Source organism: Tachyglossus aculeatus, chromosome 1 (assembly GCF_015852505.1).
Source record: "Tachyglossus aculeatus isolate mTacAcu1 chromosome 1, mTacAcu1.pri, whole genome shotgun sequence".
In the NCBI taxonomy this organism is placed as follows: domain Eukaryota; kingdom Metazoa; phylum Chordata; class Mammalia; order Monotremata; family Tachyglossidae; genus Tachyglossus; species Tachyglossus aculeatus.
Window position 1 is genome coordinate 33,986,976 of NC_052066.1, and position 25,116 is coordinate 34,012,091.

Here is a 25,116-nt window from a genome sequence, read left to right on the forward strand (position 1 = left end):
TCTCAACTACTGTATGAGCTTCCTTGCTGACATCCTTGCCTCCTGTCTCTCCCCACTCCAGTCCATTGTTCATTCTGTTATTTTTCTAAATAATCATTCTGTATATATCTTTCCATTCCTCAGGGATCTCCAATGATTGTCCACATATCTCTGAATCAAGCAGAAACTTTTTGCCTCTGGATTCAAGGCACTTTCCCCTTTACTTATCCTTGCTCCTCTCCCACTCCAACCTTAGCCACATACTTAGCTCCTCTAATGCCATTTTTTATGGTATTCGTTCAATACGTACTATGTGCCAGACACTCTACTAAGTGCTAGGGAAGGTACAAGTTAATCAGGTTGGACATAGTCCATGTACCATATGGGGCTCACAGTCTTAATCCCCACTTTACAGTTGAGCAACTGAGGCACGGCATCAGACAAGTGATGGAGCCAGGATTATAGCCCAGGTCCTTCTGATTTCCAGGCCCTTGTGTTACAAGCACAGATACCACCCTGCTTCTCTTTATGCCATTTTATTCACTGTCCCTTGTTCTCACGTCACTCACTGTTGTCCTCTTGCCTAGACCTAGAACTCTCTGACCTAGAACTCTCTCCCACCATCTTCCCACCCAAATCCCACATTCCCTGGGCTTTTCCATCAATATGTACAACACCGCTATCCTTCCTGTCTCAGAAGCCCATAACCTTGGAATTATCCTAAACTCATTGTTCTCATTGCATACACATACATAATCTATCAAATCCTTTTGATTCTATCCTCACAACATCTCCTGAATGTTCCCCTTCATCTCCACCAAGCTGCTATCATACTGATACAAACAGTTATTATAACCCACCTTGACTAGTGCATTAGCTTCCTCACTGACCTCCCTGCCTTACATACCTCCCAACTCCAGTTCACACTTCAATATTACTCCATTTATTTATTTATTTTATTTGTACATATTTATTCTATTTATTTTATTTTGTTAATATGTTTTGTTTTGTTGTCTGTCTCCCGCTTCTTAGACTATGAGCCCGCTGTTGGGTAGGGACCGTCTCTATATGTTGCCAACTTATACTTCCCGAGAGCTTATTACAGTGCTCTGCACACAGTAAGCACCCAATAAATACAATTGAATGAACGATTGAACTCTGATGCTCAGATTGCTTTTCTAAAGAACTATTCAGGCCACATCTACGCCTACTCAAAACACTCCAGCAGATGCCCATCCACCTCTGCATCAAATAGAAACTCCTTACCGTTAGTTTTGAGTAGCTCTCCCTCCGCAACTTACCTTGCTGATCTCCTACTACAATCCAACCTGCACACTTTGCTCCTCCAACACCAACCTACTCTCTATACCTTGATCTCATCATTCTCACTGACAAGTCTTTGCCCACATCCTCTCAATGGCCTGTCAATCTCTTCCAATGCATTTCTAGACTGTGAGCCTGTTGTTGAGTAGGGACCGTCTCTATATGTTGCCAACTTGTACTTCCCAAGCGCTTAGTAGTCAATCAATCAATCGTATTTATTGAGCACTTACTGTGTGCAGAGTACTGTACTAAGCGCTTGGGAAGTACAAGTTGGCAACATATAGAGACAGTCCCTACCCAACAGTGGGCTCACAGTCTAAAAGGGGGAGACAGAGAACAAAACCAAACATACTAACAAAATAAAATAAATAGAATAGATATGTACAAGTAAAATAAATAAATAAATAGAGTAATAAATATGTACAAACATATATACATATATACAGGTGCTGTGGGGAAGGGAAGGAGGTAAGATGGGGGGAATGGAGAGGGGGATTAGGGGGAGAGGAAGGAAGGGGCTCAGTCTGGGAAGGCCTCCAGTTCAGTGTTCTGCACACAGTAAGAACTCAATAAATATGATTGAATGAATGAATATCCAACAGACCACCCCTCTGTCCATTTTCAAAGACCCACAAAACTCCTATCTCCTCCAAGTGGCTTTCTTAGACTAAGCCCGTACTTCTTCTATTCACTCTTCTCTCTGTGTTGCCTATACAATTAGATCTGTACCCCTTAAGCACTTCAATTTTCACCCCACAGCATTCATGTACATATCCATCTGTAGTTTATTTAAATGTTTGTCTCCTCATTTAGTCTGTAAGCTCCTTGTGGGCAGCGTTTATGCCTACTCTATTTTATTGTACTGTTAAACCTTTAGTAGAGTACACACAGTAAGTACTCAATACATTCCCCTGATTGATCAGTTGATTCAGTTTCATACTGGATCCAGACAGATAGGCATAGCTGGAAAGTGTTCTTTCATTTTGTCATTACAGTCTATCCAGAATGTGTAATGGAGACATACCTGGCAAACTACTATTGTTTATAATAATAATTATGCTACTTGTTAGTGTTTTCTATGTGCCGAGTACTTTCCTAAGCACTGGGGTAGATACATGGTAATCAAGATGTCCCACGTGGGTCTTACGGTCTTAATTCCCATTTTACAGATGAGGTAACTGAGGTACAGAGAAGTTAAGTGGCTTGCCCAAGGTCACACAGCAGGCAACTGGCAGAGCCGGGATTAGAATTCATGTCCTCTGACTCCCAAGCCTGTGCTCTTTCCGCTGAGCCACATGGCTTCTCTATAATATTTGTCGGGAAATGCTCACTTCAATCAATGGTGTTTATTTAGTATTTACTGAGTGCTGAACACTGAACTAAGTACTTTGGAGAGTATAAAACAGAATAGTTGCTGGACCCAATTCCTATCCCCAAGGAGCTTACAGTCTTTGTTATTTTTACATGCTGGTTTTGTGGTCTATGCATAGTTTGCCTGGGCTCAAGCATTTTTTATCCATTCATACTCACCTCCTTAACCTTACAAGTACTCCTACTAACTTGAATAGAGAAATTAAAAAGCCTATTTCAATGGATACTTGTTTTTCATGTATCATTATATTAATGATAGATCTTTAGTTGTATTTTAGGTGAATGAGTTGAGAAAGAGAACACTTTGAAAAGCGATCAGGTGCATATGCACAGGTAGAAAACATCTAATTCAAAATATGTTATTATTGTTACATGCTAACCTTGTTTGAGCATGTAATTTCTTTCAGTGAAAGTTTCAGCACCATTTTGAAGTATATTTAGATTGTTTTGTTCAGTCACTGGAACTTAAAAGCTTAGTTCCTCTAGCACATTTTGTCAAAATAAGAACTGAATCAGTAATTCAGTAGCCGGTATAAATGTTGGTTAACGAACAGTATCACCATTTTTGGCTCCACTAAATTTTTTTTTTTTGTGTGTGTGGAACCACTATCCTATCTTTCAGGAGGAGCCAATCTTGTGTCATGTGGAGGGAATGGTTATGTCAGGTTTTGGAATGTATTAACAGAACAGCTGGTGTCTGAATTCATGGCTCACAGTGGAGTTGGAGCCATTATAATGGCCACTGACAAAGCCAGTCGCTATCTCATCACAGGGGACCTTGAGGGATGTGTAAAACTCTGGAATATCGAGGTACAAGAATGTCTTTCTGAATCCCAGCATTCATCTCAATAGCTTTTTATTGTTTTAGCTGTTTGTGAATTAGGTCCAGCGGGTTCTCTAAACAAAGGAAGAAATGATCAGCCCAATTATTTTGAAGAGGCCATTCACGTACATCTGGTTTCCAAAAAGCTTTTTCCATGGACAATAGTAAAAACAGCCTTATGTTTAATTAAAAGCCTTTTCCTGAGCTGAAGACAATTAATTCTGAAGTAACGTTAGAATGGGAGATCTTCTGCCTAGCATCCCATAGTATATGCATTTTAATTAAGTGTGTGCCTCATTTTAGAATGAATCTATTCACTTATTGACTAGAAGTGTTCCATATAGCAGAACTTCAGTAAGAATCAAATGGTGTTAGATCTGCACTGTTGAACTGGGCAATAGCTTTGACTGGAGTCCGACTAACCAGTCCCATATTTAGGTCTCCTTAACATTCTTCCTCAACTTTTGTTTTTCATTCAGAGCACCATGAAAAGTACATGAAGGCAATTTTTCCAAGGAATTCCTGCTGCTTATTTCCAAATTTTATTTTTAAAAAGAAGAAATGTTTTTGCAATTTTGTAATCATGTTGTAACATCATTCTCAGACATTTGCCATTTCTTTTAGGAGTACTGTATTCATTCCAGTAAGAACAAAATTACTCAGCCACCTACTCTGATCAGATCATATCAACCTCATGAAGACCGCATTACTTACCTGGAGACTTGTGAACAAAATGGTCATTTGCTGATTATCTCGTCTTCTATCGACTGCAGCATTTCTATTAGTGATGTCTGTGGCTATCCCATTGGGATTTTTGGACAGGTACAATTTTTTTACTCTTCTAGGCAGTGAGGCCAGACAGCTGACCGATCACCTGAGTTATGCCAAGGCAGCTTGTTTTTTTTCCAAGTCACTCCTGGATTTTTGGTAGTTTGTCTTGTTGTCCTAAGAAAAATTCCTAGGGCAAACTAAAGATACCCATTCGGGACCATTAATTACCATTTCCCCAACCATCAGTGCTCTAGCACTGTGAACTCCATATAGACTCAATCTACACTCACTCCCTTGGAGAACTCATTTGCTGCCATGACTTCAACTATCATCTCTATGCGGATAACACCCAAATCTGTATCTCCTCCCCTCTCCTCTCTCTCTTCCTCCAGGCTTGCATCTCCTCCTGCCTTTAGGACATCTCTACTTTGATGTCCTCCCGCCATCTAAAACTCAACATGGCCCAGACAGAGATCCTTATTTTCCCTCCCAAACCCTGTCCTCTCCTGAACTTTCCCATCACTGTGGATGGCACAACCATCCTTCCCGTCTCACATGCCTGCAACCTTGGTGTCATCCTTGACACCGCTCCATAATTCATCCCACATATCTAATCTGTCACCAAATCCTGCTCGTCTCACCTTCACAACATTGCCAAGACCTGCCCTTTCCTCTCCATCCAAACCACTGCCATGTTAATACAATCACTCATCCTATTCCCACTGGATTACTGCATCAGCCTCTTTTTTGACCTCCCAACCTCCTACCTCTCCCCACTTCAATCCATACTTAACTCTGCTGCTTGGATTATCTTTCATTCATTCATTCATTCATTCATTCATTCATTCATCTTTCTACAGAAACATTCAGGGCATGTCACTTCCTCCTCAAAAATCTCCCGTGGTTGTCTATCAACCTTTGTGTCAAAAACTCCCCATTTGGCTTCAAAGCTCTCCATCACCTTGCCCCTTCTTATCTCACCTCCCTTCTCTCCTTCTACATGTAAGCCCACATACTTCACTCCTCTGGTGCTAACCTTCTCACTGTGCCTTGATCTTACCTGTCCTGCCCTGACTCCTGGCCCACATTCTACCTCTGGCTGGAATGCCCCCCTTCCTCAAATCCTCCAAACAATCACTCTTCCCCCTTCAAAGCCGTACCAAAGGCTCACCTCCTCCAAGAGGCCTTCTCAGACTAAGCCCCCTTTTCCTCAGCTGCCCCTCCCTTCCGCATCACCTTGACTCACTCCCTTTGCTCTTCCCTCCTTTTCTCCACTCCAAAGGACTTATGTATAGATGTATATGTCTATAATTCTATTTATTTACATTGATGCCTATTCACTTGTTTTGATGTGTACATATCTATAATTCTATGTGTTTATATTGATACCTGTTGTTTTGATGTCTGTCTTCACTCTTCTAAACTGTAAGCCTGTCATGGGCAGAGGTTGTCTCTATTGCTGAATTGTGTGTTCCAAGTGTTAGTACAGTGCTCTGCACATTGTAAGCGCTCAATAAATATGAATGAATGAATGAATGAACTGTCCTCAAGTGCTGAAAATTTGGACGTAGGTCAAATTCCCACAGTTCTATTAAAACAAACATATTTTGAGCCTTTTTCAATGTGCCACTGGATTGCATATGTGTAGAAATGTCCTATAACTCTCCAAGTGTTGGTCATTCTGGATTAAGGGGGAAAAGGAGTGAATTTTCTATCTCAGCAGTTCTTTATCTTTCTTGAACCCAAGATAAAATTATCAAGAATAAAGGAATTTTTAAAAAATTGTCAAAAGCTCATCTCCTAATATTCAAATACCAAGTGTCATCCTTGACTTAATCAAGTAACAGTTCAGAGAAGAGTTGAATGGTAGGATCTTATTGGTGGAACTCTTGAGGATGGTGAAAATTCAAGCAAGGATTGCCATGGGATTCCTTGTATCTCCCATTTTACTAACAAAGTCAGTTTCTTTACCCCAGACTTTGATCCTAATATTTTTATTTCCCATCCTTGGTTCCTTGGGAATCAGGTGTTTAAAGCCATGGGGTCTGTGGTCCAAAATTGGGATGGGGGCCAATGGGTCTAGTGTCATGTGTATGGAACTGCTCTCCCTACTTTGCTTCACAAGGAACCAGGCCCTATCCTGTGTGTAACCTAGTACCATGAGAGAGGAAATTGGGAAGAAAGGAAATATTCTCTTTTCTTTATTATATATTGTAAAAGCAGACTATTTAAAACCAGTCCATAGTAGACTATTTACCTTTTAAAAGTTTCTACAGTTATGATGCTATTCCCTCCTTCCTCCTTCCCTTCTTCCAAGTTGACCTCGTTTAATCTGTGATTCATGTCCACTTTTGGACTTACCCTTCATTCCTGGAAGATGGGAGAGATTGATGTCCAGCTAAGAGCTTCCCTCAGCCAACCATGCAAGGTAACCAAGCACCTGGATTATGCCAAAGCAGCTTGTTTTTTTTTCTCGTCAGTCCTGGATTTCTGATGGTTTGTCTTGGAAAAATTCTGGGGTGCAACACCAACTCTGATGTGACAGATATTAATTCAATTTCAAGATGAATTGCTCACATGTTCAAAAATAATTCTGAATAACAATTATTTTTTAAAAAAACAGAATTCTATTATTTTGGTAAACATACATCTTGCCCAAGGTTTTACAACTCACTGAATCTCTTGATTCCATCTTCTCAGAAAGAGCATTGGCAAATCAGAAAGTCTTTACCTATTCCTAAAAGAAATGATAAAATGATGGAAAATGAAGTGCAACAGGAAATTGATAAAGAGTTCAGGAAGAAACTAACTGCTTCACTTCCTGAGGAAGATCCATTTTTGGTCACGGCTGATCATTCTGTAGGAGATGATGAAGATAAATATGTCTCAGCAGACTTGTAAGTATTTTTTAAACTGCATAATATATTTTTGAACTGGGAATCCAGAATTATTTGGTCCTGGTCAAGGGAGCAAGTTTTTGGGAGAGAGGAGGACTCTTAGAAGAGAGACTGGATACTTAGGAGGGGGTGTAATATGAACTATTAACTAAGGTTTATCTGCTGCAAAGCTATACTGAAGATGATGTGAGTCGGAACAGCCATAAGTTTGAGGGTGAGTTGGGGAGAAAAGGTGAAGAAAAGATAAATGACTAAGATTAGTCCATTCATTCATTCATTCAATCATATTTATTGACTGCTTACTGTGTGCAGAACACTGTACTAAGCACTTGGGAAGTACAAGTTGGCAACCTATAGAGATGGTCCCTGCCCAACAACAGGCTCACAGTCTAGAAGGGGGAGACAGACAACAAAACAACACATGTGGACTGGTCCATGCAGGGGAGGGTCAGGAATTCAAGATACTATAATTGGGGAACGGATCATTGAAACACAGATATTACAGAGCTTGATCAGAAACTCCTGATGATGAACAACATTTTGTCTTGAAACTATTCAGACCTTCATAAAACAGAATGGAAATACAATGAATTTCTTAATTGAATTCCTTCAAAGATGTTTCTTAATTTGTGCTACTTAGCTTAGGAAATTCCTATTTAAAAAAACTTCAAATGAAGTCCTTTTAGTTTTTGTAGGTTCTTAGAAAGCATGTTATAAAAATATTGTTCTTACAGATATTGAGGTATGTGAGATTTCTTATCAATGGGTTATATTTGCATCGCAGGTTATTGTCACCCTGAGTTTTCTCTTCAGAACTTAACATCTGCATAAATCCAACTGTGAGAACAAGGACATGAGTGGAGGGAGGCAGGTTACACTAGAATGGAAAAAATAGAACTACTCCCCATCTCCAACCACTTATTCCTGGATGGCTCTTAACACTGCCTTCAAACTAGCTCATGTCCATCCTATTCTGAATAATCATTTGTGGTATTGGATAAGGGCTCTCGATAATAATAATTATTATGGTATTTGTTAAGCACTTTCTATGTGCTTAGGCACTGTTCTAAGCACTGGGGCAGATACAAGGTAATTAGGTTGGACACAGTCCCTGTCCCACATGGGGCTCACACTCTTAATCCCCATTTTACAGATGAAGCACAGAGAAGTGAAGTGACTTGCCTCAGGTCATGCAGCAGACAAGTGGCAGAGCTGGGATTAGAACTTTCTATAATAATAATAATTATGGTATATGCTAAGCACTTACTATCAATCAATCAATCATATTTATTGAGCACTTACTGTGTGCAGAGCATGGTACTAAGCACTTGGGAAGTACAAATTGGCAACATATAGAGATGGTCCCTACCCAACAGTGGGCTCACAGTCTAAGTGCTGGGGTAGTGTCTAGATAATCAGGTTGGCCAAAAGTTCCTGTTCCACATGGGGCTCACAATCTAAGGTAGATGGAGAACAGGTGTTTAATCCCCATTTTATAGATGAAGAACTGGGAAAGAGAGAGTTTAGTGTCTTAAGTTTAGCACTTGGTACAGCGCTTTGCCCACAGTAAGCTCTCATTAAATGCGACTGGATGAATGTCTTGCCCTAAATCACACTGCATAAAATGGCAGAAGTGGGATTAGGACCCATTTCCTTTGACTCCCAAGCCTGTGCTCTTCTCATTAGACCCCTCTAGTTCCCCCCAAAAAGTGCAGTGAAAAGAAAAGTGGGATTAGAACCCATGTCCTTTGATTCCCAGGCCTGTGCTCTTCTCATTAGACCCCTCTAGTTCCCCCCCCAAAAAACGTAGTGAAAAGAACACGTGACTTCAATCAGGAAATTTAAATTCTAATCTCAGCTCTGGCCCTCTGCGTGACCTTCCGTTAGTCACTAAACCTCTCTGTATCTCTGTTTCCACATCTGAAAGGTGGTGAAAGATACCTGCCCTGGCTACCTTTTAGATGGTGAGACCTTGTGTAAAGAGGACCTATTCTATCCAGCATTTAGCCTGCAGGAAGACCTTAATCAATACTATATATATATATTAATTCTGAAGGGCAGATCATCTCTCTCTCTCTAGTAATAACTTGGCCTCTGGAGCTCAACTGCTCCAGTTTCTCTAACTCCAGATCACTCTACTCCTACCTCTTAGGACTTAGTTTTATTTGTTTTTTTTCAGCTTTTCTTCAATATCTTCCAATGAGCAGAAGTCCTAGAATATGGTAAAAACCCTTTATGTTGCCCAGGATGGGGATAGAAAATGTATGTTCATGAATAAGAAATTTGCTTGACAATCAGGATTGCATGAAGGGAGTGAAGTTAACTTCCCTTCACCTTTAATATTTTGTCATTCAATGCTCTGCTTTCTTCCAGAGACAATCTGTGGGAAAATTCAATCCTAGGCGTGAAATTCAAAGAGAGCAATGCTTTCAAGAAAAAGACACACATTTTCAACAATGAAGAAGTTTTGCGAAAATCATCTAGTAAGTAATCGCATTGAGTTCAATTTATCAGTATTAATAATCTGTACCATAGTAGTGTAGCAAAGAGTTTCTAGACTGTGAGCCCCTTGTTGGGTACGGACCATCTCTAATGTTGCTGATTTGTACTTCCCAAGCACTTAGTACAGTGCTCTGCACAGAATAAGCACTCAATAAATACAATGGAATGAATGAATGGAGTGGTGATTTAAAGTTTCTCCACGATGTTTCAGCACATCAACCAATCAGACCATTGTATTTATTGAGCATTTATTTTGTGCAAAGCACTATAGTATGCTCTGGACATGTTACGCCCCTCCTCAAAAATCTCCAGTGGCTACCAGTCAACCTACGCATCAGGCAAAAACTTCTCACTCTTGGCTTCAAGGCTGTCCATCACCTCGGCCCCCTCCTACCTCACCTCCCTTCTTTCCTTCTATAGCCCAGCCCACACCCTCCACTCCTCTGCCGCTAACCTCCTCTCTGTGCCTCGTTCTCACCTGTCCCGCCATCGACCCCTGGCCCACGTCCTCCCCCTGGCCTGGAATACCCTCCCTCCAAACATCCGCCAAGCTAGCTCTCTTCCTCCCTTCAAAGCCCTACTGAGTGCTTACCTCCTCTAGGAGGCCTTCCCAGACTGAGCCCCCTCTTTCCTCTCCCCCTCCCCCCACCCTACCTCCTTCCCCTCCCCACAGCACCTGTATATATGTTGGTACAGATTTATTACGCGATTTATTTTACTTGTACATATTGACTATTCTGTTTATTTTGTTAATTGTTTTGTTTTGTTGTCTGTCTCCCCCCTCTAGACTGTGAGCCCATTGTTGGGTAGGGACTGTCTCTATACATTGTCAACTTGTACTTCCCAAGTGCTTAGTACAGTGCTCTGCACACAGTAAGCGCTCAATAAATATGATTGAATGAATGTGGTAGAAGCAGCATGACATAGTGGATAGAGCACAGACCTGGAAGACAGAATATCCTAGGTTCTAATCCCAGACTTGCCACTTGTCTGCTGTGTGACATTGGTAAAGTCACTTCACTTTTCTGTGCCTCAGTTGTCTTATGCTGTCGAGTCGTCAATGACCCATAGCGACACCATGGACACATCTCCCTCTTTTAGACTGTGAGCCCACTGTTGGGTAGGGACTGTCTCTATATGTTGCCAATTTGTACTTCCCAAGAGCTTAGTACAGTGCTCTGCACATAGTAAGCACTCAATAAATACGATTGATGATGATGATGATGATGATGATGATGATGATCTCTCCCAGAACACTCCCACTCCATCTGCAATCATTCTGGGAGTGTATACATAGAGTTTTCTTGGTAAAAATATGGAAGTGGTTAACCATTGCCTCCTTCTGCCCAGTAAAATTGTGTCTCTGCCCCTGATTCTCTCCCATGCCACGGCTGCCCAGCACAGGTGACTTTTGACTGGTAGCAGATTGTCTTCCACTCGCTTGCCACTGCCTAAGCTAGGAATGGAATGGATATGCCTTTGCTTGACTCTCCCTCCTTTAGTAAAGACTGATAGAGTCCTGGAAACTCATCAGGTGCAACCCTGAGAGGGGTGTGCCTCAGTTACCTCATCTGTAAAATGGGGATTAAGATTGTGAGCCTCACATGTGACAGGGACTGTGTTCAACCTGATTTACTTGTCTAACCCTATTACCTTGTAATAATAATAATCATTTTGGTATTTGTTAAACGCTTACTATGTGCAAAGCACTGTTTAAGCGCTGGGGAGGATACAAGGTGATCAGGTTGTCCCATGTGGGGCTCACAATCTTAATCCTCATTTTACAGATGAGGTAACTGAGGCCCAGAGAAGTTAAGTGACTTATCCAAAGTCACACAGCTGACAAGCGGTGGAGCTGGGATTTGAACCCATGACTTGTGACTCCTAAACCCATGCTCTTTCCACTGAGCCATGCTTATTGAGAGTAGGGTAGAGTATTGGACACTCTCCAGGTGCAACCCTGAGAGGGGTGTGCCTCAGTTACCTTATCTGTAAAATGGGGATTAAGATTGTGAGCCTCACATGGGACAGGGACTGTGTTCAACCTGATTTGCTTGTATCCACCCCAGCATTTAGTACAGTGCCTGCAACATAGTAAGAGCTTAACAAATCCCATAATTATTATAATTATTATTTATTACTAAGCACTTGGGTGACTACAACAAAACGATACAACAGACACATTCCCTGTCCATAATGAATTTAGAGTCTAGGGGGGAGATAGACATTAATATAAATCAATAAATTACGAATATATACATAAGTGCTGTGGGGCTGTGGAACATTTGATCAATCTACTTCCACTCTGCCATGTTCTCTGCAGCAGCTGGCAGAAAGGCCATGGAGAGAGAGCTAATCTGGAGAATTCTGGGGAAGACCATCATGAGTTTGGACAGATTTTGGCTTAGTGGGCAGAGCACAGGCCTAGGGGTCAGAAGGATCTGGGTTCTAATCCTGTTTCCACTACATGTCAGCTGTGTGCCCTTGGGCGTCACGTAGTTTCTCTTTGCTTCAGTGCCCTCATCTGTAAAATGGGGGTTGAGACTGTGAACCCCATGTGGGACAAGGACTGTGTCTAACCCGATTACCTTGTAATACTAATTCTGGTATTTGTTAAGCGCTTACTATGTGCAAAGCACTGTTCTAAGAGCTGGGGAGGATACAAGGTGATCAGGTTGTCCCATGTGGGGCTCACAATCTTAATCCCCATTTTACAGATGAGGTAACTGAGAAGTTGAGTGACTTACCCAAAGTCACACAGCTGACAAGCAGTGGAGCCGGGATTTGAACCCATGACCTCTGACTCCTCAGCCCATGCTCTTTCCACTGAGTCACGCTCCTTCTCTTGTATCTATCCCAATGCTTGGAATAATGCCTGGCTCATAGTAAGCCCTTAACAAATACCACAATTATTATCATTAGTTCTATTATTATTATTCCTGGTGATGGATTGCCAGCTCGGCAAACTGGGCCTTGCTGCTCTCCTTCCTTCATGTCTACCTTTTCCTGTCCCTCCCTTCTTCCTCTGTCTCTCCCCAAGACTGGGAGAGAGACCAACTGAGGCAGGTTTTGGGATGGAATTGGACTTACAGCCCACCCTGCACCCTCCGCTCCTCTGCCGCTAATCTCCTCACCATACCTCGTTCTCGCCTGTCCCACCATCGACCCCCGGCCCACGTCATCCCCCGGGCCTGGAATGCCCTCCCTCCCAATATCCGCCAAGCTAGCTCTCTTCCTCCCTTCAAGGCCCTGCTGAGAGCTCACCTCCTCCAGGAGGCCTTCCCAGACTGAGCCCCTTCCTTCCTCTCCCCCATGTCCCCCTCTCCATCCCCCCATCTTACCTCCTTCCCTTCCTCACTGCACCTGTATATATGTATATATGTTTGTACACATTTATTACTCTATTTATTTATTTATTTATTTTACTTGTACAAATCTGTTCTATTTATTTTATTTTGTTAGTATGTTTGGTTTTGTTCTCTGTCTCCCCCTTTTAGACTGTGAGCCCACTGTTGGGTAGGGACTGTCTCTATATGTTTCCAACTTGTACTTCCCAAGCGCTTAGTACAGTGCTCTGCATAAAGTAAGCACTCAATGAATATGATTGATTGATTGATTGATTAATTGATGCCAGGGAATCAGTGGCCAGGTGGGCTTCCCAGGATTGGTCTATTCACTCGCCCAGCTCTCTTTCTCCAAATTTCCCTGGACTGGTTATCTTAGACCGTTTCTCCCATTGCTCCCAACATGGCTACCTCTGAAGCCTGGATACCTTCTACCATCTCTGACCTGGCTTCAGACATGCGATACTCTGGAATTTGCTAGGGCCTTTAGGCAATTGTAGACTAGAATGCACATTTCTGCAGCTTCCTTGATAAGAAAATAACTAGAAAAATCAAATTAAAACATCTGCTTCCTGAGTGATTTTCTACATAAAGTGAGATTTGAACAGTTTTAAGGACATTATTGCCCTCTATAATGAGATGATTTCACCGACTTCTGATCTATTCATTCATTCATTCATTCATTATTGAGCACTTACTGTACTAAGCGCTTGGGAAGTACAAGTTGGCAACATATAGAGACGGTCCCTACCCAACCGTGGGCTCACAGTCTAGAAGGGGGAGACAGAGAACAAAACAAAACATATTAACAAAATAAAATAAATAGAATAAGTATGTACAAATAAAATAAATAAATGGAGTAATAAATACATGCAGACATATATACATATATTCAGGTGACATTCTCCATCATGACACGGAGAATGGCATGACATGGTGACATGTCATCATTGGACATTCTCCAATGATGTCCCAAAGAAATTCCACTTCCAGAGAGATGTAGTGTGGAGAATTTATTAGTTATGTTCTTAGAGAATTCGTAGTTGTCTTGCAATGCTAAATAGAAATTGTATAAAATAGACATCTTGATTTAAGCTTTTGTTTATTGTCTTTACATCAGCATTTATCATGTAGAGTAGAAAGCTGAATTTTCCATTTTGTCCAAGTCTTTTTTTAATGGGCTAATTTAAACAGTTTCTCATCATCCGATGGTACACATTACCAATACAATAGCGGTTTCTTTGTTTCCAATATCTCAGAGCTGAAAAGTTCCCTGAAATTCAGGCTCTTAAGTATTCTTTTGTGCAATCTGACTCATTTCTCTAGCTTAATTTTTTTTTTAATGGTTTTAGGAGAAAATGATGTTAGGATTGTATTTCTTGTGCATGAAAGAAATTGGAGAGTTTCCAAAATAGTGAAAATTCATTTCCATGTGGAAAAAGCCAAAGAATAGAAATTTAAATACAAATGAGTAGAAATCTTGAGCTTCTTTTGATCCTATTGATTAAAAAGGAAAGCAGATTTATTCTCCACAGCTGTGTTTAGTGGAGTGGCTGAACATTGCAGCTGCCCAAGTAGAGAAACGTGAACATGGAATTTCTCTTGATTGTCACAATGAATTCATTCTAACTTTTGGACTCACCTTACTGTTTTGAAGTTGCATTTAGGTCATTAAATATCGGAGCCCTAGAGAAAGTAATTGAGATGAATAAACCTGATTTTCTACTCAGCCCTGAGAAATACTTCAGAGAAAAGACTGAAGAGAAGTGCTCTAAAAGTGCAAAACTTCCCACCCTCTCAGGAAGTAAGTCTACTATCATTATGTTATTGTTGCCTTCGCTATGAAACTTTCATTAGAGAAAAAGAAGAATGAAAGACGTTAGCCTTTGTCATGTGTGCCCCACTGAATGAAGGAGGCGGTGCCTATTTTCAAATTTTGGTACCTTAGCACATTTTGGTACTTAAGGAAAGAAAAAGAGAAGCTTCAAATTAATCAATCAATCAGTCAGTGGTTTTTACTGAGCACTTACTGTGTGCAGGTTAATAATAATGATAATGGTATTTGTTAAGCACTTACTATGTGACAAGCACTGTTCTAAGTGCTGGGGTAGGTACAAGGTAATAATAATAATAATAATGGCATTTATTAAGCACTTACTATGTGCAAAGCACTGTTCTAAGAGCTGGGGAGGATACAATCAATCAATTGTATTTATTGAGCGCTTACTGTGTGCAGAGCACTGTACTAACTGCTTGGGAAGTACAAGTTGGCAACACATAGAGACAGTCCCTACCCAACAGTGGGCTCACAGTCTAGAAGAGGGAGACAGAGAACAAAACCAAACACATTAACAGAATAAAATAAATAGAATAGATATGTACAAGTAAAATAAATAAATAAATAAATAGAGTAATAAATATGTACAAACATATATACAAGGTGATCAGGTTGTCCCATGTGGGGCTTACAATCTTCATCCCCATTTTACAGATGAGGTAACTGAGGCACAGAGATGTTAAGTGTCTTGCACAAAGTCACACAACTGACAATTGGGAGAGCTGGGATTTGAGCCCATGACCTCTGTCTCCAAAGCCCATGCTCTTTTCCACTGAGCCACACTACTTCTCTTCAGGTGATCAGGTGGGGCTCACATGGGGCTCACAGCCTTAATTCCCATTTTACAGATGAGGTAACTGAGGCATAGAGATTAATGATAATAATAATAATAATGATAGCATTTGTTAAGTGCTTACTATGTGCAAAGCACTGGGGTGGACACAAGGTGATCAGGTTGTCCCACGAGGGGCTCACAGTCTTAGTCCCCATTTTTACAGATGAGGTAGGTGAGGCACAGAGAAGTTAAGTGACTTGCCCAACGTCACACAGCTGACAATGTGCAGAGCTGGGATTAGAACCCATAACCTCTGACTCTGACCCATGACCATATGTTGCCAACTTGTACTTCCCAAGCGCTTAGTACAGTGCTCTGCACACAGTAAGCGCTCAATACATACGATTGATTGATTGACTCCCAAGTCCGTGCTCTTTCTACTGAGCCACGCTGCTTCTCGTTAAGAGAAGTTAAGTGACTTGTCCGAAGTCACCCAACAGACAAGTGGCAAAACTGGGATTAGAACCCACATCCTATGACTTCCAAAGCCATGCTCTTTCCACTGTTTCTCTGTATTAGTACTGTACTAGGTGCTTGGTAGTGTGTAATACAACAGTTAGCAGAAATATTCCCTGTCCACAGTAAAGCTTATAGTCTAGAGGGGGACACAGACATTAATATAAATGAGTAATTTATAATATATAATTTGAAGATATGTATCTAAGTGCTGCGCAGTTAAAAGATGCACAAATATCAAATGCCTAATGGTTATAGATCTAAGTGCATAGATGTTTAGGAGGGGAGGGAGCCAGGGAAAAGAAGGCTCAATCGGTGAAGGCCTCTAGGAAGAGATATGACTGTGAGCCCACTGTTGGGTAGGAACTGTCTCTATATGTTGCCAATTTGTACTTCCCAAGAGCTTCGTACAGTGCCCTGCACATAGTAAGCGCTCAATAAATACGATTGATGATGATGATATGATCTGGAGACTTTGTAATCAAGAAAGCAAGAGACAACCCTCAGCACAGTAAGTGCTCAATAAATACGACTGAATGAATGAATGAGATATAGTAATATGAAAGGATGCATTGCCAATCAAAGTGCACATTTTTTAGTTCCAATTGATGAGGAGCAGCGTGGTATAGTGGAAAGAGCAAGGGCTTGGAGAGTCAGAGGTCGTGGGTTCCAATCCCGGCTCCGCCACTGATCAGCTGCGTGAGTTTGGGCAAGTCGCTTGACTTCTCTGTGCCTCAGTTACCTCATCTATAAAATGGGGATTAAGACTGTGATTACCTTACATCTACCCCAGTGCTTAGAACAGTGCTCGGCACATAGTAAGCACTTAACAAATGCCATCATTATTATTGTTATTATTGCTGAATTCTGACTTGAAAGTGTCATAATGTTGTCATAAGTTGCCAGTGTTTAGTGTGTGGGGTCTGGGAGATGATGGGAGGATTTTTGGTGACATTTATGGCCTAGTGGAAAGATCACAGGGCTGAGCGGTGATCTGGGTTCTAATCTTGACTCTTCCACTTGCCTGCTGTGTGATCTAGGGAGAGTCACTTAAGTTCATCCAGCCTCAGTTTCATCATTTGTAAAATGGGGACTAATTACCAGTGTTCCTGTGAGCCCCATGTGGGACAGGGACTATGTCTGTTTGGATTGCATTCTACCTACCCCAAGGTTCAGTGCAGTGCTTGGCAACACAGCAAGCGTTGACAGTAACAACAATTATTATTTGCTCCCCTCTAAGAACAGAAACATCACCATGAAATGTATATTCATAAGGCACCTCTAAGGCTGGCTCTTACTCAAAGCTAGGAGAAGCATCTGGATGTGGCAGAAGAACTCATTAAAAGCATCCCAAAGCTCACGTACCCATGAGCCAGCAGATTAAAAAATTTGAACAGATGTGCTTATTTTTAAACAGCACTACCGTGACTTGACTTGTTAGGTGGCTCATGATAGAGAGCTTGGCAACGAGCACTTTTTGGTTCCAACTGATGATGGCATTGTTGGAGAATGTCGGTGTCGACAAGGCTAGCTGTCGTGAGATTGACTCTTTCTACATGCCTCCTGATTGCCTCTAAGCCTGCTGCCCACTGTCCCTGAAAGGATACTGAGGTGCCCTGTCAGAAACACACGGTTAGTGGTGCCCAGGAGTCTTGGGCCAGATATGGAAGCATTGATGACTGCTGATTTGAAAGTCTTTCAGTAGTTTTTCTATCAGTAGTTTTCGGTAGTTGCATTCCCCAGGATAATTTGAGACAGGAATTGCATTTTCCACTGAAAATCATCTCCAAAATACAAGACTGTTCATTGTGGACATAGCCACAAGTTCATTAAGCCAAAAAAAAGGTGGGGGGAATTAAAATACCAGAACACTTGGTTTCTACACTGCTCTCAAAGAACTCTAAAGAAGATGTGATTTTTCCTTGCTGGACAATTTCAGAAGTCAATTATGCTCATGGAAGAATGTTCTATTTATGATGTTGCTGGATTTTAAGCACATTGTACCTTGTTCTCTTGCTCTCTAGAAATGGAAAATAGCTGGACAGCATCGCCCTAATAATACCAGTTCATGTGCTGAACATTGAATATTACACTAATCAGCTAACTCTTTCCCAAAGCAAATAAATCAACTCCTTTCATCTTTCCCCACTTAGGCAGTTTGCTCTACCTTCACTCATTAAAGAAGCAGTGTGGCATAGTGGATAGAGCACGGTTCTGGAAATCAGAAGGTCATGGGTTCTAATTCCAGCTCTGCCACTTGTCTGCTGTGTGTCTTTGGGCAAGTCACTTCACTTCTTTGGGCCTCAGTTACCTCATCTGTAAAATGGGGATTAAGACTGTGAGTCCCATGTGGGACAGGGACTGGGTCCAGCCCTATTACCTTATATAATAATAATAATGATGGCATTTATTAGGTGCTTACTATGTGCAAAGCACTGTTCTAAGCACTGGGGAGGTTCCAAGGTGATCAGGTTGTCCCACAGGGAGCTCACAGTCTTAATCCCCATTTTCCAGATGAGGTAACTGAGGCACAGAGAAGTGAAGTGACTTGCCCAAAATCACACAGCTGACAATTGGTGGAGCTTAGATTTGAACCCATGACCTCTGACTCCAAAGCCTGTGCTCTTTTCCACTGAGCCATGCTGCTTCTATTATATCCATCCCAATGTTTAGAACAGTGCCTGGCACATAGTAAGCACTTAACAAATACTATTATTATTACTATTCTTAAGAAAGAGGATGGGCATGGGAGGCAGAGAATCAGAACCCTTGTCTTCTGTGTGGTCTTGGGCAAGTCACATCACTTTTCTGTGCTTCAGTCTCTTAATTTGTAAAATGGGGATTCAATATCATCTCTGTTGTAGTGTACTCTCCCAAGTGCTCAGTACAGTGCTCTGCACACAGAAAGCACTCAATAAACCCAACTGACGGATTGACTGCTCTACTCCTACTTAGACTGTGAACCCCATGTGGGACAGGGACTGTGTCCAACCTGATTATTTTCAATCTACCCAAGCACTTAGAACAGTTGACCTTTTGAAGCAGCGTGGCTCAGTGGAAAGAGCAAGGGCTTTGGAGTCAGAGGTCACGGGTTCAAATCCCGACTCCGCCAATTGTCAGCCGTGTGACTTTGGGCAAGTCATTTAACTTCTCTGTGCCTCAGTTACCTCATCTGTAAAATGGGGATTAAGACTGTGAGCCCCCCGTGGGACAACCGGATCACCATGTAACCTCCCCATCGCTGCTGCTTCTTCTTCTTCTTCTTCTTCTTCTTCTTCTTCTTCTCCTTCTTCTCCTTCTTCTCCCTTCTTCTTCTTTCTTCTTCTTCTCCTTCTTCTTCTTCTTCTCCTTCTTCTCCTCCTTCTTCTCCTTCTCCTTCTTCTCCTTCTTCTTCTCCTTCTTCTCCTTCTTCTTCTTTCTTCTTCTTTCTTCTTTCTTCTTCTTTCTTCTTCTTCTTTCTTCTTCTTTCTTCCTTCTTCTTCTTTCTTCTTCTTTCTTCTTCTTCTTTCTTCTTCTTCTTCTTCTTCTTCTTCTTCTTCTTCTTCTTCTTCTTCTTCTTCTTCTTCTTCTTCTTCTTCCCCCCTCCCCACTACCTGGAACTCTGTCATATGTACTCTCCCAAGTGCTTAGTACAGTGCTCTGCACACAATCAGCACTCAATATCAGCTGTTTCATTAACTGATTGATTGATTGATTGATTGAAACCTTCCCTGACTAAGCTCTCCTGGTCCCATCTCCCTTATTTTTCCTTCCTGCTGCACTAACCAGGTACTTTAGTCTGTTTTCACTAAACACTTAGGTACTTTCTCACCCAACCCAGTATGCATGTACATACATTTCCTTTTTGTACACAGTGACCTCTCTGTCTATAAGGGTCGACGATGACAGGAGGTTTATTGTCTCGTGATTTTGTGTCCTACCACAGTCCCATCAGTTTTGTCAGTAGCAGTACAGCGGGGTCATAACAAGAGAAGCAGCATGGCTTAGTGGAAAGAGCCCGGGCTTGGGAGTCTGAGGTCATGGGTTCTAATCCCATCTCCACCACTTGTTAGCTGTGTGACTTTGGGCAAGTCACTTCACTGGGCCTCAGTTACCTCATCTATAAAATGGGGATTAAGACTGTCAGCCCCATGTGGGACAATCTGATAACCTTGTATCTATCTCACGCTTAGAACAGTGCTCGGCACATAGTAAGCACTTAACAAATACCATCATTAATTAATTGATAACAAGTGGTATTTGTTAAGTGATTACTACGTGCCAAGTACTGTCCTAAATGCTGGGGTAGATAGAAAATATGCAGATGGAACACAGGTCCTGTCCCACTTAGGGCTCACAGTCTGAGGGAGAGGGAGAATCGATGGTTAACCTCCACTTTACAGATGAGGAGACAGAGACATAGAGATGTTAAGTGACTTATCCATGGTCAAATATGAGACCAGCAGGGTGTCTCAAGGTGACCTGGGATACCGGCCACCTCAATGTCAAATGCTATCTCGTGACCACCTGAGCCAGCAGGCAGAACTTGGAGGTGAGGGTGGGCTACTGCCCCCGTAACCAAAACTGCTAGATTGACAGCCCAACCCGGGAATACAGAAGGTGTCCCTCACCACCGTGCCAATGAAATTAGGTATGGAGGAGGGGAGAGGGCAGAGATTGGATAAATTGAGGCTGGAAGCTGGAATGGCCTAGGCGCACAGGTGATAAATACTTGTTGCCTCTGACCTTCGGGGGCAGAACACCGAGACACGCAGCAGCAGGAGGAGCAGCTGCTGCAGAAGTAGCAGCGGCCCACGTATCTTTCTCTGCCCAGAAGGCCAGATTCCCGCTGTGCAACCATTCATTCATTCATTCATTCAATCGTATTTATTGAGCGCTTACTGTGTGCAGAGCACTGTACTAAGCACTTGGGAAGTACAAGTTGGCAACATATAGAGATGGTCCCTACCCAACAGTGGGCTCACAGTCTAGAAGGGGGACACAGAGAACAAAACAAAACATATTAACAAAATAAGTAGAATAAATATGTACAAGTAAAATAAATAAATGAACAGAGTAATAAATACGTACACACATATATACATATATACAGGTGCTGTGGGGAAGGGAAGAAGGTAAGGTGGGGGAGATGGAAAGGGAGAGAAGGGGGAGAGGAAGGAGGTGGCTCAGTCTGGGAAGGCCTCCTGGAGGAGGTGAGCTCTCAGTAGGGCCTTGAAGGGAGGAAGAGAGCTACCTTGGCAGATGTGGGGAGGGAGGGCATTCCAGGCCAGGGGGAGGATGTGGGCCTGGGGTCGACGGTGGGACAGGCGAGAACAAGGCACAGTGAGGAGATTAGCGGCAGAAGAGCAGAGGGTGCGGCCTGGGCTGGAGAAGGAGAGAAGGGAGGTGAGGTAGGAGGGGGCGAGGTGATGGACAGCCTTGAGGCCGGGGGTGAGGAGTTTCTGCCTGATGTGTAGGTTGATCGGTAGCCACTGGAGATTTTTGAGGAGGGGAGTAACATGCCCAGAGTGTTTCTGGACACAGACAATCCAGGCAGCGGTGTGAAGTATGGGTTGAAGTGGGGAGAGACAGGATGATGGGAGATCGGAGAGGAGGCTGATACAGTAGTCCAGACGGGATAGGATGAGAGCTTGAACAAGGAGGGTAGCGGTTCGGATGGAGAGGAAACGGCAGATCTTGGCAATGTTGCCGAGGTGAGACAGGCAGGTTTTGGTGACAGATTGGATGTGAGGGGTGAACGAGAGAGTGGAGTCGAGGATGACACCAAGGTTGCAGGCTTGTGAGACGGGAAGGTTGGTAGTGCTGTCAACAGTGATGGGAAAGTCAGGGAGAGGGCAGGGTTTGGGAGGGAAGACAAGGAGTTCAGTCTTGGACACACCAGAACCAACACACTGAGGCAAGGGCCGCGGTATGGGTGAGTGTCTCGTGGGTGGGACCCAGGTGTCCTGCTGTGGATGGGGATCATAAGTGGATTCCTCCAATTTAGGGAGAGCACATGGTGAGAGCTAGCCGTCCACCACGTGCGCGGGTAATGGAATGGATTCGTCCCATGTGGGAAAGTAAGTGGATTCATCCCGAGTGGGAAGTGCACATGGGTGAGAGCTAGCTGCCTCACTCACCCACCACGATTAACGTTTGATTGCATTCCTCCTGTTAGGGAAGCTTGAATATTGGTAATTGATTATTGAATCAATCACTCACCCACCACGATTAACGTTTGATTGCATTCCTCCTGTTAGGGAAGCTTGAATATTGGTAATTGATTCCCACGGCTTCAACTATCACCTCTACGCTGATGACACCCAGATCTACATCTCTGCCCCTGCTCTCTCCCCCTCCCTCCAGGCTCGCATCTCCTCCTGCCTTCAGGACATCTCCATCTGGATGTCCGCCCGCCACCTAAAGCTCAACATGTCAAAGACTGAGCTCCTTGTCTTCCCTCCCAAACCTTGTCCTCTCCCTGACTTTCCCATCTCTGTTGACGGCACTACCATCCTTCCCGTCTCACAAGCCCGCAACCTTGGTGTCATCCTCGACTCCGCTCTCTCATTCACCCCTCACATCCAAGCCGTCACCAAAACCTGCCGGTCTCAGCTCCGCAACATTGCCAAGATCCGCCCTTTCCTCTCCATCCAAACCGCTACCCTGCTCATTCAAGCTCTCATCCTATCCCGTCTGGACTACTGCACTAGCCTTCTCTCTGATCTCCCATCCTCGTGTCTCTCTCCACTTCAATCCATACTTCATGCTGCTGCCCGGATTATCTTTGTCCAGAAACGCTCTGGACATATCACTCCCCTCCTCAAAAACCTCCAATGGCTACCGATCAATCTGCGCATCAGGCAGAAACTCCTCACCCTGGGCTTCAAGGCTCTCCATCACCTCGCCCCCTCCTACCTCACCTCCCTTCTCTCCTTCTACTGCCCAGCCCGCACCCTCCGCTCCTCCACCACTAATCTCCTCACTGTACCTCGCTCTCGCCTGTCCCGCCATCGACCCCCGGCCCACGTCATCCCCCGGGCCTGGAATGCCCTCCCTCTGCCCATCCGCCAAGCTAGCTCTCTTCCTCCCTTCAAGGCCCTGCTGAGAGCTCACCTCCTCCAGGAGGCCTTCCCAGACTGAGCCCCTTCTTTCCTCTCCCCCTCGTCCCCCTCTCCATCCCCGTCTTACCTCCTTCCCTTCCCCACAGCACCTGTATATATGTATATATGGTTGTACATATTTATTACTCTGTTTATTTATTTATTTATTTTACTTGTACATTTCTATCCTACTTATTTTATTTTGTTGGTATGTTTGGTTCTGTTCTCTGTCTCCCCCTTTTAGACTGTGAGCCCACTATCGGGTAGGGACTGTCTCTATGTGATGCCAATTTGTACTTCCCAAGCGCTTAGTACAGTGCTCTGCACATAGTAAGCGCTCAATAAATACGATTGATTGATTGATTGATTGATTACATTCCTCCCCAAAGCGAAGCTCAATCCATTGCGCCTAAACAACTAAATAATTCAGTTCCCCTCATGGAATAAATTTTATATAAAACTCAGGCTTTCCGTCCCCGGCCTCTCTCTCTCTCTCTTGCTGCTCCGATTACTGAATGAACCCATCCCTGGATGACAGGTGACACAGGGCTAGGATTGAAACCCTGGTCTTCTGACACCAAGGCCCATGCTCTTCCTGCTAGCCCATGCTGCTTCTAACCTGCATAGTCAGCAAATGTTGTAAAGTGACCCAAGGATCTTAGTCTGCTCTGTTTGGATCTAGCTAGTAATTCTCCAGCTTTATCTGAGTAATTTGTCCTTATCAAATTTCATCCTGCTTTCAATTGACCATTTCCCTAATTTGTCATAATTACATTAAATTTTATTCTTATCTTCATAGCAACCTACAAAATTTAGTGTAATTCACATATTAATTAGCATGCTCTTTTTCCCATTATCTAAGTCATTAATACATGCACCAGGATAATGTCCTCTTATTCCCTAAGCTCTCAAAACACATTTTCTTTCTCTTGCTATTATCTTCCTTTCATTTTTTAGGAGCCTAAAGTTTTTCACCCCATGGGCATTTTGACCGAGGTATTCTTTAACTTGCAGATTTTCAATTACTTCCTTCCTCTTTCTACTGTTCAAAGTAAGAGGGAATCTACCCAGATAAAGTCTACCCCATCATTTTCCCTAATCAGTGAGCTAATACACCTTTGACAAGTTGACCAAAGAATACTTTATCCCCTTTTTCTTCCAGTTAGGAAGGGGTGAGAGAGAAGGGATGTATTACTGAGAGCATTGTCTCAATTCTGGTAAACTAACTAATGTTCTAGGGCCTCAGTGTGTGCATCCTTGTGCTGCTATTTATGATAAGTTTAGTTTGTCTGTGGTGAAACTATTGAAGAACCTGAATGTGTTTTTAATATCACGTGGACATCTGTAGAGGGAGTTTTGTGCTGATGATGAGAACACTATATTATTCTTCCGCCCACTTTTTCCAACCTGGATTAGGAATTCCCTTTAAACATAGAATCCCTACCAAAATGGGAGAACCATCAACAGTAATAAATCACCTGGATTCTTTGTGGAAATCTCTAAGCAAGAAGTCCTTTTAATTTTTTTTTATTGTTCCAGGCACTGTACACTAAGCACTGGGGTAGATATAAGCTAGTCAGGTTGGATACAGTCCATGTCCCACATGGGGCTCACTGTCTTAATCCCCATTGTACAGATAGGGTTACAGAGGCACAGAGAAATTAAGTGATTTGCCCAAGGTCACAGAGCATGCAAGTGGCAGAGCCAGGATTAGAACTCAGGTCTGTCTAACTCCCGGCCCGTGTTCTATCTACTAGGCCAAACTACTTCTCTAAGCTTTAGGTATTTGCCTAAATGCTCTCTTAACATATGGGACATTGAAGAAATGCTTGGAGAGTTCATAGATGTCCCCATAATTGTGGATAAAAAATGTTTCTGTGAGGTTGATCTACTTTA

General features: G+C 42.8%; 1 protein-coding gene across 1 annotated transcript in view; it reads left to right on the forward strand.

Annotated features, from left to right (window-relative positions):
* Nucleotides 1–25,116, forward strand: part of WDR49 (WD repeat domain 49) — a 195,608-nt gene that overhangs the window by 152,540 nt on the left and 17,952 nt on the right. The window contains exons 13-17 of the mRNA XM_038750316.1: nucleotides 3,296–3,483; nucleotides 4,121–4,318; nucleotides 6,968–7,164; nucleotides 9,538–9,647; nucleotides 14,668–14,814. Of these exons, the coding sequence (XP_038606244.1) occupies nucleotides 3,296–3,483; nucleotides 4,121–4,318; nucleotides 6,968–7,164; nucleotides 9,538–9,647; nucleotides 14,668–14,814 (840 nt within the window). The remainder of the gene's footprint in view (nucleotides 1–3,295; nucleotides 3,484–4,120; nucleotides 4,319–6,967; nucleotides 7,165–9,537; nucleotides 9,648–14,667; nucleotides 14,815–25,116) is intronic.